Source organism: Corvus kubaryi, unplaced genomic scaffold, assembly GCF_017639235.1.
Source record: "Corvus kubaryi isolate FWS band 111438036 unplaced genomic scaffold, C.kubaryi_AGA036_p1.0 137, whole genome shotgun sequence".
Lineage (NCBI taxonomy): Eukaryota > Metazoa > Chordata > Aves > Passeriformes > Corvidae > Corvus > Corvus kubaryi.
In genome coordinates, this window is record NW_024580671.1 from 7,721,988 (window position 1) to 7,736,826 (window position 14,839).

The 14,839-nt window shown below is 37.3% G+C and overlaps 1 protein-coding gene across 1 annotated transcript in view; it reads right to left on the reverse strand.

Moving 5' to 3' along the window:
• Positions 1-14,839, reverse strand: part of TRHDE (thyrotropin releasing hormone degrading enzyme) — a 208,797-nt gene that overhangs the window by 102,375 nt on the left and 91,583 nt on the right. Inside the window, exon 6 of the mRNA XM_042017748.1 lies at positions 9,463-9,600. Within this exon, the coding sequence (XP_041873682.1) occupies positions 9,463-9,600 (138 nt within the window). The remainder of the gene's footprint in view (positions 1-9,462; positions 9,601-14,839) is intronic.

Here is a 14,839-nt window from a genome sequence, read left to right on the forward strand (position 1 = left end):
TGAGAGGACTACTCAGTTGCAGGTGTTTACATGGTGAACATCTCAACTGAGATGACATCAATCTCTCTGAAGATATTCTACCCTGTAAATTACAAAGCAACATTAAAATATATGAAAAAGTGAACAGTGGAAAAACACCTTGAGTTTGTGAAGGCTGACACAGCATCTTGCAGGCTTACCTATCAATTTACATCACGTAACACCAGTTATCAATCATAGTAATTACACAGACCTCAATTTATCTCTTCCTCACTGAATTTCCACCTTGCCATCCTTCTTTAGGAATTAAAGTTGTTTGATTTAGTTCATAAAAATGCTTTTGTGACACAAAAACTAAAATCAGGAAGGATCCTGGTAAGAAAAACACCCCCATGGTATCCAAGGTATAAGCAGGGAGTGAAATGCTGAGGAGGGGAACACTGGACTACCACAAAAAAGTACATAACTGAGGTTCTAAAACAGAAGTTTAATATGTCAATTTTCCACAAAACCTCCACCCATCAATTTTGCTTCTTCACCTCAGTAAATAAACAGAACCAAAACCAACACTGAATACAGGTGATTTATTAACTTTCTTCTATTGTGCAGTAGTCAGTTCAAAATCAGTCTTGATTAATATGATTAAACACCACTTGTTTTTCAAATACAGTGAGACACAAATAGAAGGCCTGCAGTTATTTTTCTGTGTGCCAATACACCTGCAATTCAAGATTAAGGTTACTTTCTCTCTAGCTAAGAGAAATGTGAATTACTCTATCCTCTGTCTCAATTACACTAAATATTATTCATACTGTTAGAGCTATTATTGTAAAAAGTTCTTAAAATCAATTTCATTTTCACTGATTAAAACAAGACTCAGACCACATACAGGCACACACAAAGGCATCATTCTTTCATAAAGACCTTCTGATTTGAGAATCAATACATGAAGTTTCATGGCTACTAGTATATATACCTGATATGTACTAGTATTGGTGGTTTTTAATGAATCAGTCACAGTATACATACATTAAATAGTTCTCTCCTTAAATTATTTACCCTGAGCTATACGCAACGTGCCGTCCCAAAAACTTTTTTAAAATCCATTGTCTACTCACACTGCCATCAAGAACTCCAGATGGATAATAAGAGCGAATTCCCCTTTGCAGCAGTGATGACCAGGCAAGACCAACATATTAATCCATGTGCTCAGTTATCTCACCCTTTATACCCTATGGAATCTCACTGGAGAAGGAAGACCAACTCATCAGCCTATAGCTCCCAGGACATCCCCTGGAGCATTTTCTGTACATCACCCCAGCAATTCTCTGGCAGAGCAACTGTTTGCTAGGATGGTCTACATCCCATTGCCAGAAGTTCTGCAGCTCCATATCTGGTTACCCTCAGAAGGTACAGGTGGATGCCACTCAGCTCTGCAGACTTTCTAACAACTAACAGTTCTTTTAGCTGGTGTTTCCCACACACCTACCTCAAATTGCAGGTTCCTGCAACCTATCTGTTATGAAGAATAAACTGAGCATGGGGAATTAACCCATTCTTCAGCACGAACATCCAACACAAAAACTTCATTGCACTCCCCTGATACAGCCTTAAAAATCTCAACACTCTGACCGTGATGTGATCCCTCACTAAATCAACCGGAGCTGTACCTGTTGCATACAGTCAGGTCAGGCATACACTACCTCACCAGAATCACATAAGAACACAGAAGAACTTCCAATTTTTGGCTAATGTGTTTAAAGTACTGGTTGAAACTTACCTTTTCTTCATGAAACATGCAAAGAAGGATTTTGTTTTAGAACTGCAAATATAATACAATCAGCATAAATCAGGTTGGGGTTTTTTCTTTTAAATGTTGAATATATTTTTATAGTTCTCTGACAAATAGAAGCGTAAGGATATCCACAATCAAATGGGTTCTTAAGTAAGTGAGTATCATTTCATTTCAGCTTAAAGTTCCTGAATTCATATATTATTCTTTATTTCTCAAAATCTTGGATAATTCTGTGAGTCTAAGTTCATTTCAAATATTAGAAGAGCATGTTACCAAGCACTTATACAAAGAATGCACATTTGCACTTTAATTTTGTAATATGAACACTAGCCAACAAGTAATATCCAAGTCACGTTTTTCAATACAATCATTCTTTGTTTGTACTAAGCAATCACAGCTGGATAACCCATGAAATTTAGCTTATTGGGAAAAACACAGCATGAATTAAAGTGAAAGAATAATGTACATAAAACATGTAGCAAAAATGTGACATTTAAAAATGAATCATATAAAATTAAAAAAAAAAAATGAAATCTGTTGAATCTTGGAGACATTTAACAGAAAAGAAATATGTTTTGACTAAGTCACATCTACAGAATTTGCTCAAACCTAGACAGAGGTATATGCATGTAAATGAATTATTTAAAAACTTGGTTAACTGATCTGCTGTGTTACACTACATGCAGTGCACTGAATTTACTGAATTCTCCCATATGAACAACTGAACACCACTTTCAAATCCAGTATTGCACTTCAGCTGCATTTCCTTAAGCAAACATATTCACTGTATACTCTTCCTTTTTTCATTTTCCCACAAGGGAGAAGTCCAGCCATTCCTCCTGAGCTCCCACTCAGAAGGTTATGCTGAAATGTATTTTACTTTCCTACCTTTATCATCTGAACAGTCTTTTATCTTATGTGGCCTTACTCTGACAATTATGGAACAAGAGTGTCCTATTCACGACATCAGTTACAACATGATCCTGTTGCAGGCTCCAGAGAGACCTTTGCTAAAGTACTTCTATCAAGTTGTAAGAGCAGAGATAATTGCAAAGGCTTCTCTGGAATTCTTTAGCTGTCTCTATCAAAAATACCTCATCTCTGAGAACTGCGTAAGTACCCACTCAGAAATTCTTTTCAGGGAATTAATTAGATTGTATCATGAGTCACCAGCACTAAATTCGTCTTTCATTTTCAGAAACTGAGCACTGTAATACAACAGCATAGCTATTTTCTGTATTCTCCAATGGCACCTCCAAATATTACAACAAGAAAAAAATGAAGCTTAATGCAAGTGAATTTGATAAGTGCAAATGCTTCCTTATTTGATTAGGATAACAGAACATATTTGTTTAAATGAGTAAACATGTGCCTATGATTTCCTCCCTGTGACAGAAATGTAAAATGTTTTAATTAATTCCTAGAGGCTTTGTCTTTGGATAACCCACATAAAAGCCATGAGAAGAAGTACAGAAGGAGACAGGTTTATGCTGATTATGCAGCGTGCTGGTACAAAGTGTCACGATATGAGACTATCCCAAGGGTCTTTGTCCAGGCCATCGCTCAGTGATGCACTTAAGTTCCTTAAGCACACAAGGAACCCAAATTACATTCCACAGCCTGCACAGATAAAGTTGAACAACTATGTACTTGGCTGATTGTGGCTCTGACTGGTTTCCCCGCACTTGGAAACAATTGTTAGAAATTTAGGGACTACATTCATTAAAAGGAACCCAAACAAAACCATCCCTACTTGATTTTAATGATACAAGCTAGAAAAAAAAATCAGTCATTTAATTAATCTTCTTTACTTCTTAAAGCAACAGAATTTCCAACCGATATTTGCTTATCAAGCAGTGCACACTCACAAATTAACATGCTGTTAATACTCAGCAATAAAACCAGGATTTATTTTAATAAAGAAAATAAACTTACACCATTTTAAAAACTTTATTAACAGCATGGGTAAATCAGTATTTTTCAAATCAGCAAATATACCTACAAACCTGTAATGTATTTATTAAATCCTCAAAGATGCATAAAGGCACCTTATGTTGTTTTTACAGAATGAAAGGCCATTTATCTGATGCCAAAACATCACTGAAAAAGGAACATTATATTCAAGGAGAACTTTTCACTTGGAAATCATAATCATTTTCTATTCTGACAAACACAGCTGTTCTAGGGCTGGATAATACCAAGATGGTCAGATAGTAAGACAGCTTTGGTGAAATGCTTGTCTTAGTCATAAATTCCATTGCAAATTTTAGGAACATGACACAAAGAAGAAAATTCAGGGGTATATGACCATAACTAATCATGCTCTTCAGCTGGATATTGTCACATCATTTTCCTTGAATAGTAAAATGTTATCCATTGCCCAGATAAAATGCTATTGTGACTCAACTTACAACAGGAGTTTTACTTGGCCTCGCCACCAAAATCCCTCTTACATGTTCTGATGCCAGTGACAAGGACAAAGGAACATTATACTTTTTCATTAACTGCCTTTATATGAAAGTATTCAAGAAAAATTAATACTCTATTTTAGTTCACTAAATATCACATAAGAATCTCAATCCATTTGCTTAAGACTGATTTGCAACTACCTGTAACTAAACCTGTCATTCTCATTTCTCTTTTATAATACCTCCTTTAAGCTTCATAAGTTATCCAGAACTTAAACATACCTTTAAAAAGAACAGCAACAACAACAAAACAGTGTGCCAGAGCTTGTTCTGGAGAGTTCCCTTTTGAATATAAATCCTACATGATCATATTTTGATCAAAATATTGACCATATTCTTATGTCAAGTTTTTTGTTCCTTTTACTCTATTTCGTTACCTCCACTTTATTTTCTATTTTTAATCCTTACGATTTCTTCCAAGTTACTTTAAAACACTTGTAACTGTTGCTCTTCTGTTATTGATCTAAACTAGGATGTGTATCAGCCCTTGCCTGTACACAAGCATTGTTTTTTGGACTCCTTCAGGGGAAAAAAAAAAGAAAATACCTGTAACTTTCTGCTTTACCCTTTGCTGAAAATGATCATTACAAAGCAGAAACAGAGAAACAGAAAAGGCAAGTGCATGTCAAGTGCAAGTGCAAGTGCATGTACCTCCATGTACACCTGTCTTTATGAACACTCTATTTTAAGCCATGAAAACATCTGAGATACAAATGCACTATTTTGTTCCTTCTAATGGCTTCCTGTTGGGGAAGGAAGGATGGCAGGACACAGTGTCTAGACTCACTGTTGCCACTTCTGCTTTGATCATCTCCTCCAGCCCTGGGGAGCTATTTGCCACTGCCTTTCCATAGGGAACAGGCAGAAGGCTTGCACCACAACAAGTGGTGTCTTCCCAATAACTATACTTTGATGGAGCAGTCTAGTTTAATGAGCTCTTCTTTACAGTAAAATATTTTTATTAACATTTGTGTGCCATCTTTATTATTTCCAGTCAAATCCTCATACAATTGTCCCTGGCACGGGGAACATAACGCTCCTGAAGCACTGTCCATATACCACACACAGTAGCTTCCATATGTCTTCTTCAGAAAATAATATCTAGCATACACTAACCAGTGTAAAGGGTTAAAGACAGTTTGCTCCTGCCTGAGTCAGGATGGTACAAAGATGAGCTAAGAGAAGTATTCTAAGTATCTTGAAGCACCTGTCTATCTTTAGGCATTGGCACCCACCAGCTGAACTGGGACAGCCTCCATACTTTAGGATGGGCACTCTTGGGGCTGCTCTGAACTTGAACCTGTTGGTATCACTGACTGCATTTTGATGACTTTCATATTGGGAGCAGTAACAACCTACAGCCTTTTTATCTAAACAGAAGGACATTCTTTCCATTACAAGATACTTCCTCTGTTACAATGCATTAGGAACAAATGGCTCCTGAAAGCACCTTCTGCAATCTGGGCACTGACCTGTTACACTCACAAGTCATGGAAGAAAAACCAGCATCATGCAAATGTGCACCCTTTGGACTTAATGGCACTCACAGACAACAGCACAGCTAAATTAGGGAGAACAAAAAGCTCTCCCTTTATACTGTGGTAAAGCGAGAGGGTTCCAAAGCCATCTCTATTGTATTTTAAGACTTTCAACTAGTCTGATACCACCTTACGTTATCAATTTAACTAAAAGAAACATTAAAAATCAAACCTATTTTACAGTTTATAAGGATTTATCTACTATTTCTTTCATTGTTAATCAGCTACTCTCATTTTTCTGTCACTTCATAGATGCACATCATCACAATTTCATTGCACTCATGAACTGGCTTTCTTATGAACTACTACTATTCCTTAACAGAATATGGGGTGGTGATTTGGGGGTTTTGTTTTGTTTTTATATTGTTATTTTGTTATTACAGTGTGAATGTCCTTCCCAGCATCTGAGGAACAGAAGTAAAAAGAATGACATTTTTAGAGAGCCTTTACAATGACTGCATTAGCTCTCATGTTATTCCACATTCTTGCAGAACATGCTATACTGTAAATTTTCAAAGAGAATTACACTCAAAAGGGTGAGCAAGCCACAGCTTTCAATTTCTTAAATTCTCCTTTGCCATAATACAGGGAAGCTGTGCATTTTTCTTTGTGTAAAGTTTTAGTGGAACATATCTCCTAACCCAGAATGTTGCTTTTAAGGGGAAGCAGGGAGCATGGTTTCCCTTTATTACTATCAGAAACAGATCTTCCTTCCATCACTTGACAGAGAAAGCAGAAAAAGGAAATTTTAAAGATGTGGCATAGTTAAAAAGGAAAAGGAAGTTATACATACAAGGGCTTAGGAAATAATTAATTGCTTGCATTACAAAGTCAGGACCAGTAACTGATCTCACTGCTGAGGTTAATTTTGCTTACAGGGAGGGAAAAAATGAATATTTTTCCCTATTCTAGTCATCCTCTTCCTTGTTTTGATTATTGTTTGTCACTTGCCAAGGCATATTCTTTTGGGGGTACTTTTATAGTTACACTCCATCATAATGGTCTTGGCCTGCACTGATTGCTGCCAGAATCTTCAACCAGCACACTTCAAAGCACGCAGCAGGCTGACAGAAATTACTTCAGATATCTGGCTCTCTACATGTCTTTTCATCCCTCCTCTTATCTGGCTGTGGCTGCTCATCTATGGCTATGACTCCTTTAGTTCTGTCTGGGATGGCCCTCCCTCAGGTTGCTCTGGGTCTGGCTGCTCCCTTTGAGATGCAGCTGCCTTGTTTCTCCATTTTATTAGAGCCGGTTGTTCCATGCTGATTGTTGCTCTTCATGTTATTCTTTCTGCACTCTCTCCTCCTCTGATGCTGCAGCTCTCCAGGGCTATGATTCCTGCTGTCAGTTATTTCTGGTGTGGAAAGGCTGTCACGCTTTTTGCTTTGATTTAACAATTCTCAGTTCTACTCTTGTGTTCAACAGGCTATATTTTCTACTGCACTTGGGATATAACCACTTTTCCCATCACCGTGGGAGGACACTATCTCACTTCCAGCTGCACTAGGAAGACATATGCACTCTCTGATGCAACTTGAGAGCCTTGAATCATCTACCACTACTGTTTATTAATGAACTATCACGACTTCTCATTTTTCTCTACTTATTTGTGGCCTTAATGGAGGATGACATGCTTCTATCTGAAAAATGACTAGTATGATGCTTTTGTATGAGGCAAACTTTACCCTCAAAAGTTTAAGTGCAAAAACATTGTGTGCTGCCAGGCTGTAGTGTCTGTTTCACTCTGTTTGCGGGATTACGTCAGTGCCATTCTTCAGGGGTTTATGTCATGGATTTCTTAACACATGCAATCACCAAGGACAAGAAAGTGGAAATGAAAAATATATTCAACTCTGAGGCAATTAAATAGCACATTTTCAATGGTCATTTCTGAAGTGTATAGAAAAAGGCATGTCTTTAGAATGACAGCTAAGTGTCTAGCAGAGATGGGCACTTTCACGGTGTCTGATTTACACCATATTGATGACAGTAGATAACAATGAGATAGTAGTAGATAAGTAAACAATGAGATTACAATGACATTCTATGACTGTCCTTTCACTGAACAAAAGTTATATGGGAGAAAGTTTCATCATTTCAATATCATGTAGAAAATTGTGAAGAGAGATCACATGGACAATCTAAGGTCTCAGGGAGCACAAGATGGACATTTTTAAAAAAAGTTTAAAGAGAATGAAAAAAAATCCAAAATGTAGACAAAAGATAGTGGTATACTGTTTTGAAATATTTTAAGACAGTAGAGAAGTCCTCACTGATGGTCTTGACCCAAAGTTTAGTACAGTCAACAGAAAAAAATCCCTGATAGCTTAATATTTTACAGCAATTTAAAAGGTCACTCAACAGACAACCAGAAAGTCATCCCAGAAACACCAGTTAACAATTTCCCTCCAGCAGGACTCATTGTGTATCAAGGGCTATGAGGCACCTGAAAATATTTGAGCACACACCTGACCAGGTGAAAGTCTTTAGTGTAATTTTACAGTTTGGATTTTATTTACATACTATTCACCATGGTATTTATATTGGCAGACACTAGAGAGCTAGAGGAATAGGCAAATATTCTGAATATCTAATAAATAAGCTTATTTCCACAGCTGATTTTCTGTGTAAGCAATGCATGCATCCATGCATACAAGGTTTTGTAGGAAAGAAACAATATAAGATGTAAGATATATTAAAATTTGCTCTAATTAATCCTTAGAAGAGTGTCAGGTGTTTGGAGGAAGGTACCGAAACAGTGAAAAGAACAGCTAAAAAGTCAAGTGAGGAAAGTTTCTTCCTATTAGACAATGCTTGTATCTTAAAAGGATGAACAACTACAGAGAATAGCAGACAGACAAATTATCAGTCAGGAAAACAAAGACTTCATAGGTGAAAGAATGATTATTTTAATCTCCTCACCTATGAAGGTGTGTAAGTAAATTCTTCCATTGCCATTCCTTAAAGTAGTTTGCTAGATCTGGTCCTGGGCTCAAAATTTACAGGATGATGCCCTGATAGGCACCCATCCAGTGTCACCTGAGACTCAGGAGAACTGGCCACCAGAACAGCTGAGTGGAGAGATGCTGCTGTATCCACTGGGCATGGCAACCCTCTCACTCCTGAACAGAAGCTGTTGAATCCAGAAACTGGCCAAAAAGACTTTCGAATCATTGAAATACAATCTAAAGTTGCTTGAATTTAATACATATTCCTTCACCACCCCAGAAGGCAGTTTCTCCACTCTCACTGTTCAGCAATGACTTCAGAGTTTTCACTAGCTGACAGAAAAACTCTCATGCATAGAAAAAAACTTTACATTTAACTTTAGCCCTTGATAAGTTTTCTGGAGAGTTTCAATAGGACAAAAACCATACATCATTCTGCTTCTTAAAGCATCTAACTCAGCTCAAACACTGTCACAAAAGAAATAGTAATAGAAAGCCCTAAATCATCTTACTGAATTCTGACAGCCTCTCAAGTTTATTTATAACATTTACTAACACTTGATATGTTGAATGTAATTGGCTATAATCACTTTAGAATATTCCAAATACATTCCACACAGATAAGTTTCCCATATGTAGTTTTACAATGATATTTCTTTTACAGACAGAACATGATCTTCTTATAGCTACTGACATATCTGTATCATATAGATAAGCTTAGTTAGTCTCACCTTTTTATAGGCAATCCAGTCAAACACCCTGTCAATGTCTGAGGCTTGCTGCACCTCCTGGGATACTGGATGTGAACTGGCCAACCCATCCAGCAACATCACTTCATGCAGGACATCTGTCAGAAATCTCTGCTTTTCCTGAAATACAGCATATGCAGTCGTATCACAGAAAAATACACATTTACAGCAATATAGAAATGATGCACAGTTATCAGAGGCAGTAGACTACTATTACAGTTGACTAAAATCAGACCTTCTGCTTTGAGTGTAAACCACCATGACCTCCTACAATCTTCAACAGCTATATGGAATGGACTCAGACATGAAATCTTTGGTGCAATGGAACTTGACTGAAATTAAAGAGCATTAAATGAATCAAAATGCATCCATATGTGCAGACTAGAATTCTGACTACTCATACACATAAGGGGTGGGGAGAGCGGCAAAATGGCAAAGTCCTCAATCACAAAAATAGATGCTACAAGTCCTCGAGCTCATTGCATATGCAGGTACAAAGACTTTTGACAAAGATGGGTAAATACAATTACTACTGCTTTATTTAGTGAAGTTTAAGTCACTTGGCTCTTAGTGACAAGTTCACGTAGTAGATCAACGTGGGACAGGACAATGAAGAGAGCTCACAGCAGCATCACAGCAGATGCTTGCACTGTCTTTCATAATTCTAGTATAGAAATCCTTTCTCCGCAAGAGCTTGAGTCTTCTACAAACTTTGTAATTTCCTTCTAAAGGAAACCACTATCATCTCTCTTTACAAGTGGGAAAAGAGCTGCATGTAGTTAAATTACATACTCAAAGCCACAGCTACATCAGAGGCAGGTACAAACCCAAATAACACCCAACATCTGCATTTGTTTCAAAACCGTCTATAAATACGGATGGCAGAGGTATTTCAAAACTGCTGCCTATTTACCGTGGCAGCAACATTAGTGAAATTTTCATGTATACTCTATGCATTGTGCTACACTCATTTGCACAGTACAATTAAACGAGGCTTTTTCACCTGAGAAATGACATGCCCTTAAAACTCCTGCATGCATTCATGTAGATGTCTTTTACCCAAAACACTGTGTCAGGAAAGAAGAGCTTTATTTACTTGTTTTTTTTCAAGTCACAAATAAATGCAAAGAGTGAATTAAAAATTACATAAGATTTAAATAAGCTTTTTCACCCTGAAATGGCATCTCAAACTTTATCTAAATTATAACAATTCCTGAATCAATGTCAACCTACTGCCATGATATAAAGAAATTCTAGGGAATTATGCATTTTTTTCAAAAGCCACCTTGATGTCCTCAGGTAAAATACACACACAATTACATTAAAAAGTCTATGTTGAATTTCTTGGGTGGAAAGGTTTTGGTATCAATGTGTTACTTTAAATTATTTTTATAAGAGAGCTGAAAAGCTCTTCCAATGCTGATCTACCTGGAAATAAACCTTTACGTTAAAATTCATTAGAGCACAAGAAACGTACCTTGAGCTGACTGTATATCCAGGCAATTAAAAACACAGGATGCAGGAAAGCAAAGTGCCTACACACTCTTAGTGTTCTCATCTGGCTGCATGAGGAAGGGTTTGTAAAACAAAAAGTAATGTCTTCTTCCTATCATTGTTAATTTTCAAATTTTCTCAGGCATAAGCCGTTAGTAACTATCCTTTTATTAACGGGAAAAAAAGGTATAGGGAAACAATTATAAAGACAGTCCTACTCAGGGGAAAACTGCTGAGGTATAAAGAATTGTAGATATTTTGGTTACACTTCACTCAAATTCTCTATCAGTCCGTAACAAAGCCCCAGTTCCATCAAATGTATGGTATGTCACACAAACAGGTATGAACACACAGAAATATGGACCCATCTCCAAATTTAAGTTTGGATCTCACAAGTAGAACAGTTGTGTCAGTGGATTGTTACTGTTGAATTAACTCATTAAAAGGACCCTGGATAATCACAAATTAACACCTTAAAATACAGGACTGGAAACGAGAAAATCAGCACATGGCAAACATAAAGTGAAGCTGTAAGAAGAAAACTACGAAACATATAAAAAGAACAGGCTACATTTTGGTTTTCTGTTTGTTTCTTTGATTATGTCCTGAAGGACTGAAAAGGAGAATTTTAGATTCATGATCGTTCATTCAAGTTACCATAGGTAAAAAGTCTTCCTTGAGATTTACGGTGGACTGTCACACTGGGATACAAATGGAATAGTTAGTATGCCTCCAAAAATGCAAACCTACATTTTAGTGAGAATTAAGCAGGATTTTGACCTATAAAGCTAAATTTATTGAACTAAAAGGATTTCTATAACATTCCCAGCTTTTCCCTTTAGTATAAAGCCCCTGAGAGCAGACTGGAAAAGAAGACTCAAATATAACTCGAGGGAGGCACAGCTAGAGTGCTGGCTGACAAGGGGCTTGCAGCTTGAAAAGGCAACAAGAAGCAGAAGTGCAGAAAGAAACTAAAACTGCCTTAATTATGTTGAAGAAACACTACCTCAGCTCTTGAAGTCCTAATATCACATTTAGGGGAAAAGGTCAACATGTCTGACCAAACTGCTTATACTGATGGAAGAAGGGCTTTCTATTCCCTAGTTATTTTAGCCTATGCATACAGTGGAATTGATCTGTTTTAACTGACACCTACACGAGTAAAGAAACACCCAGGACAGAAACTGTAAAGGAAATCAATCTTGGAATGTGTTTAATGAGACCAGCAAGCTGGCAACATGATAGGTGACAGGTTTGCAGCTACACACTGAAACAATGACAAAATGCTGTTCAAGATAACCCTTCCCTGAGGGAGCTCAACTGCAAGAAAAAGGCCAAAGACTGTGATCCACCTGTGAGGAAAAGAGGGCTTCAGGTGAGTTGTGCAGCCTTGCTTGGAAAGTGTCATTAGCTGCATGCAAGTGCAACACCATGCAGTGCTAACACAGGGCCAGGGCTCTGAGCAGGAACAGTATTGCAGTAGCACAAGCTGAGTTTGAAATAAGGACAGAGCTGCTTCCACACAAATTTGTGCCTCCCTTTAAAGACAAAGAGGAAGCTCCTCTACTCCCTATCTGCCTACTGTGCACTTGGAATCCCAACTCTTCATCTCTTCTCCTCAGAGCTTTCCTTGAACTGTGCATAGTCCAAGTCTGGGACACCAGACCCATGTTGAAAAGAAAATACATGAAAATTATTTCTGGTTGCTCTCTTTCTTATTCTTTAGAATGCTTCCAGGTGCAGGAACTGAAGTGCTGTTATTAGATGAACATGTCTTTAAAATATCTACATTTTCTGATTATTCCCAAACATCTGTAGTCACTAGATTCAACTATTTGTCTCTTCATAGGAACGATTTCTTTCAATCCTCACCAGTAAGACCTTCTCTGCCTTTGCACAAGATTTTCCTGACAGACTCGTCCTTTTTCTGTGCTCTCTCCTCTTTAGCCAACATTCAAATTCACCTTGATCTTGGGGAAAAAAACATAGTGGTCACTCTTCATGCATAAATCTCCAACAGGGTGCCCACCATTCAACTAGTCTACCTCTAAATGGAAAAAAACCAATTGTGAAATAACCTTTTTGTCAAAAAAGCCTGCACCTTCAAGAAACATTTACCTTCAAGAAAGGTACATTTATTGTGCATAACAGGATAACGATGTAATGGACAGGGGTTGCTGCTGGTGATTTCAGAATATCATACTGAGGTATAATGTAAGGTTGTAGTTAGTATGACAATAATATAATACTTAAACTTAGTCACATAAAAATAATTTCTAAAAATTAATATGAAATACCAGGGAAAAGAACTAAAATGAAAAGAAAAAGGAATTAAAGAAACAGCATAATGAAAGCCCAAACTGATAATTAGTACGCTAAAGAGATCAAAGGCCTCAGTATTAAAGGCATTGTCTTTGTTCTGGGACAGCCATTTGAACACTTTATGGACTGCAAAATCTACACGAATAAAGCTTAACATTGGTGTGCAAATCTGCAAATGACTTTCCTGACAAATTTTCTGAAAATATCTTCTCCACAAGAGCTTTACTAGCCATCAAGAATACAAAGAAGAAAAGTTATCTTTCATGCCTGAGAGAACAACCACTTGCAAGACACAATATTTGGGTTTATAAGGAAAGTGCACCCTAGGGAAAAAGATATAGGGGCAAATTTTGAAAGCAATCAAAGAACACCAGCAGATGAGTTCTAATAAACTATATTACAGGGTGAAGCTTAAAAAAACAGAGTAATATAATCTATGAGGAAATCTAAGGTTTGGTAACACACATGAAGGCCAGATAAGATCCAAAAGCAAGTTCTTTCTGTCTATGTGCTTATAAATCCCAAGTCGTCATAGCACAGGAAGTCTCCTGAGAACTTGCAAATGAAAGCAATGTTTCTTTCTCACTTTCCAATAGTAATCTTTTGTAAATACCTTGAGCAATTTACAGACTGCTTTTTTTTTAATTTACATCTCTGATGTGTGCTTCAATTATGTGTACAGTTCGCTGAAGGAGGCCTGCAACAGAGTCTACATTGATCAGCTGTGAACGTCACAGCTCCATACCTACCTTCATAACCCTCTTTTCTGCATTTTCTGTCAAAGATCTTGCAAAATTTATTGAGAAATTGTCACACTGACTGACAACTTTTGTTGTTACAAAACAGGGTAGATGTCCTAGGAGTTCATAGTTAAGGAAGACCAGCAGCTTTGAGTATTGGGAAGGAGAATTGGATATGTATTTTCTTTTCCATCATGACCACCTGCTTACTTTGCCAAGCAGATGGATTGCTGGTTTGGAGTTCTCAAGCAATTCTGCCAGCTACTTCTGTTTCCTCTCTCCACTCTGTTTATCAGATAAAGCTTTGATTTGGTTGTACACCAGAGGCATGATGCCAAATGTATTCCTACAGAATTAGAGGATGCAGTACAAAAAAGGGAGCATTAAAAAAGGAAACAACACATACTGACCACTAGTACTTCACAAAAAAAAAGCCAATTTCACTCTCCAAGATCATGTTTTACCACCATGTATGTAGTTGCCTTCACTGAAATAGAGTCATTAAGCAAACAGATGAACAGAGCAGTTTCCTTACACACTTCTCTTCAGAGCATTTTAAAACATTAGGCAACAAAGTATGAAGCTTATCCTCTAATACAAACACCATGGAGGAAATCTGTAAAGGAAAATCACCTCAATTCAAGAAACAGTAAATGAAAAGTGGCTTTAAGATGTAGTTGGTATACTGAGTCAACTTCCAGCAACAACCGTCAGAGGTCACCATCCATGAAAATACTTCTCAGGTACTGCACACCTCAACTGCGCTTCAACCTGAAAGTGATGAGTTTCAGCAAGCTAAGTCC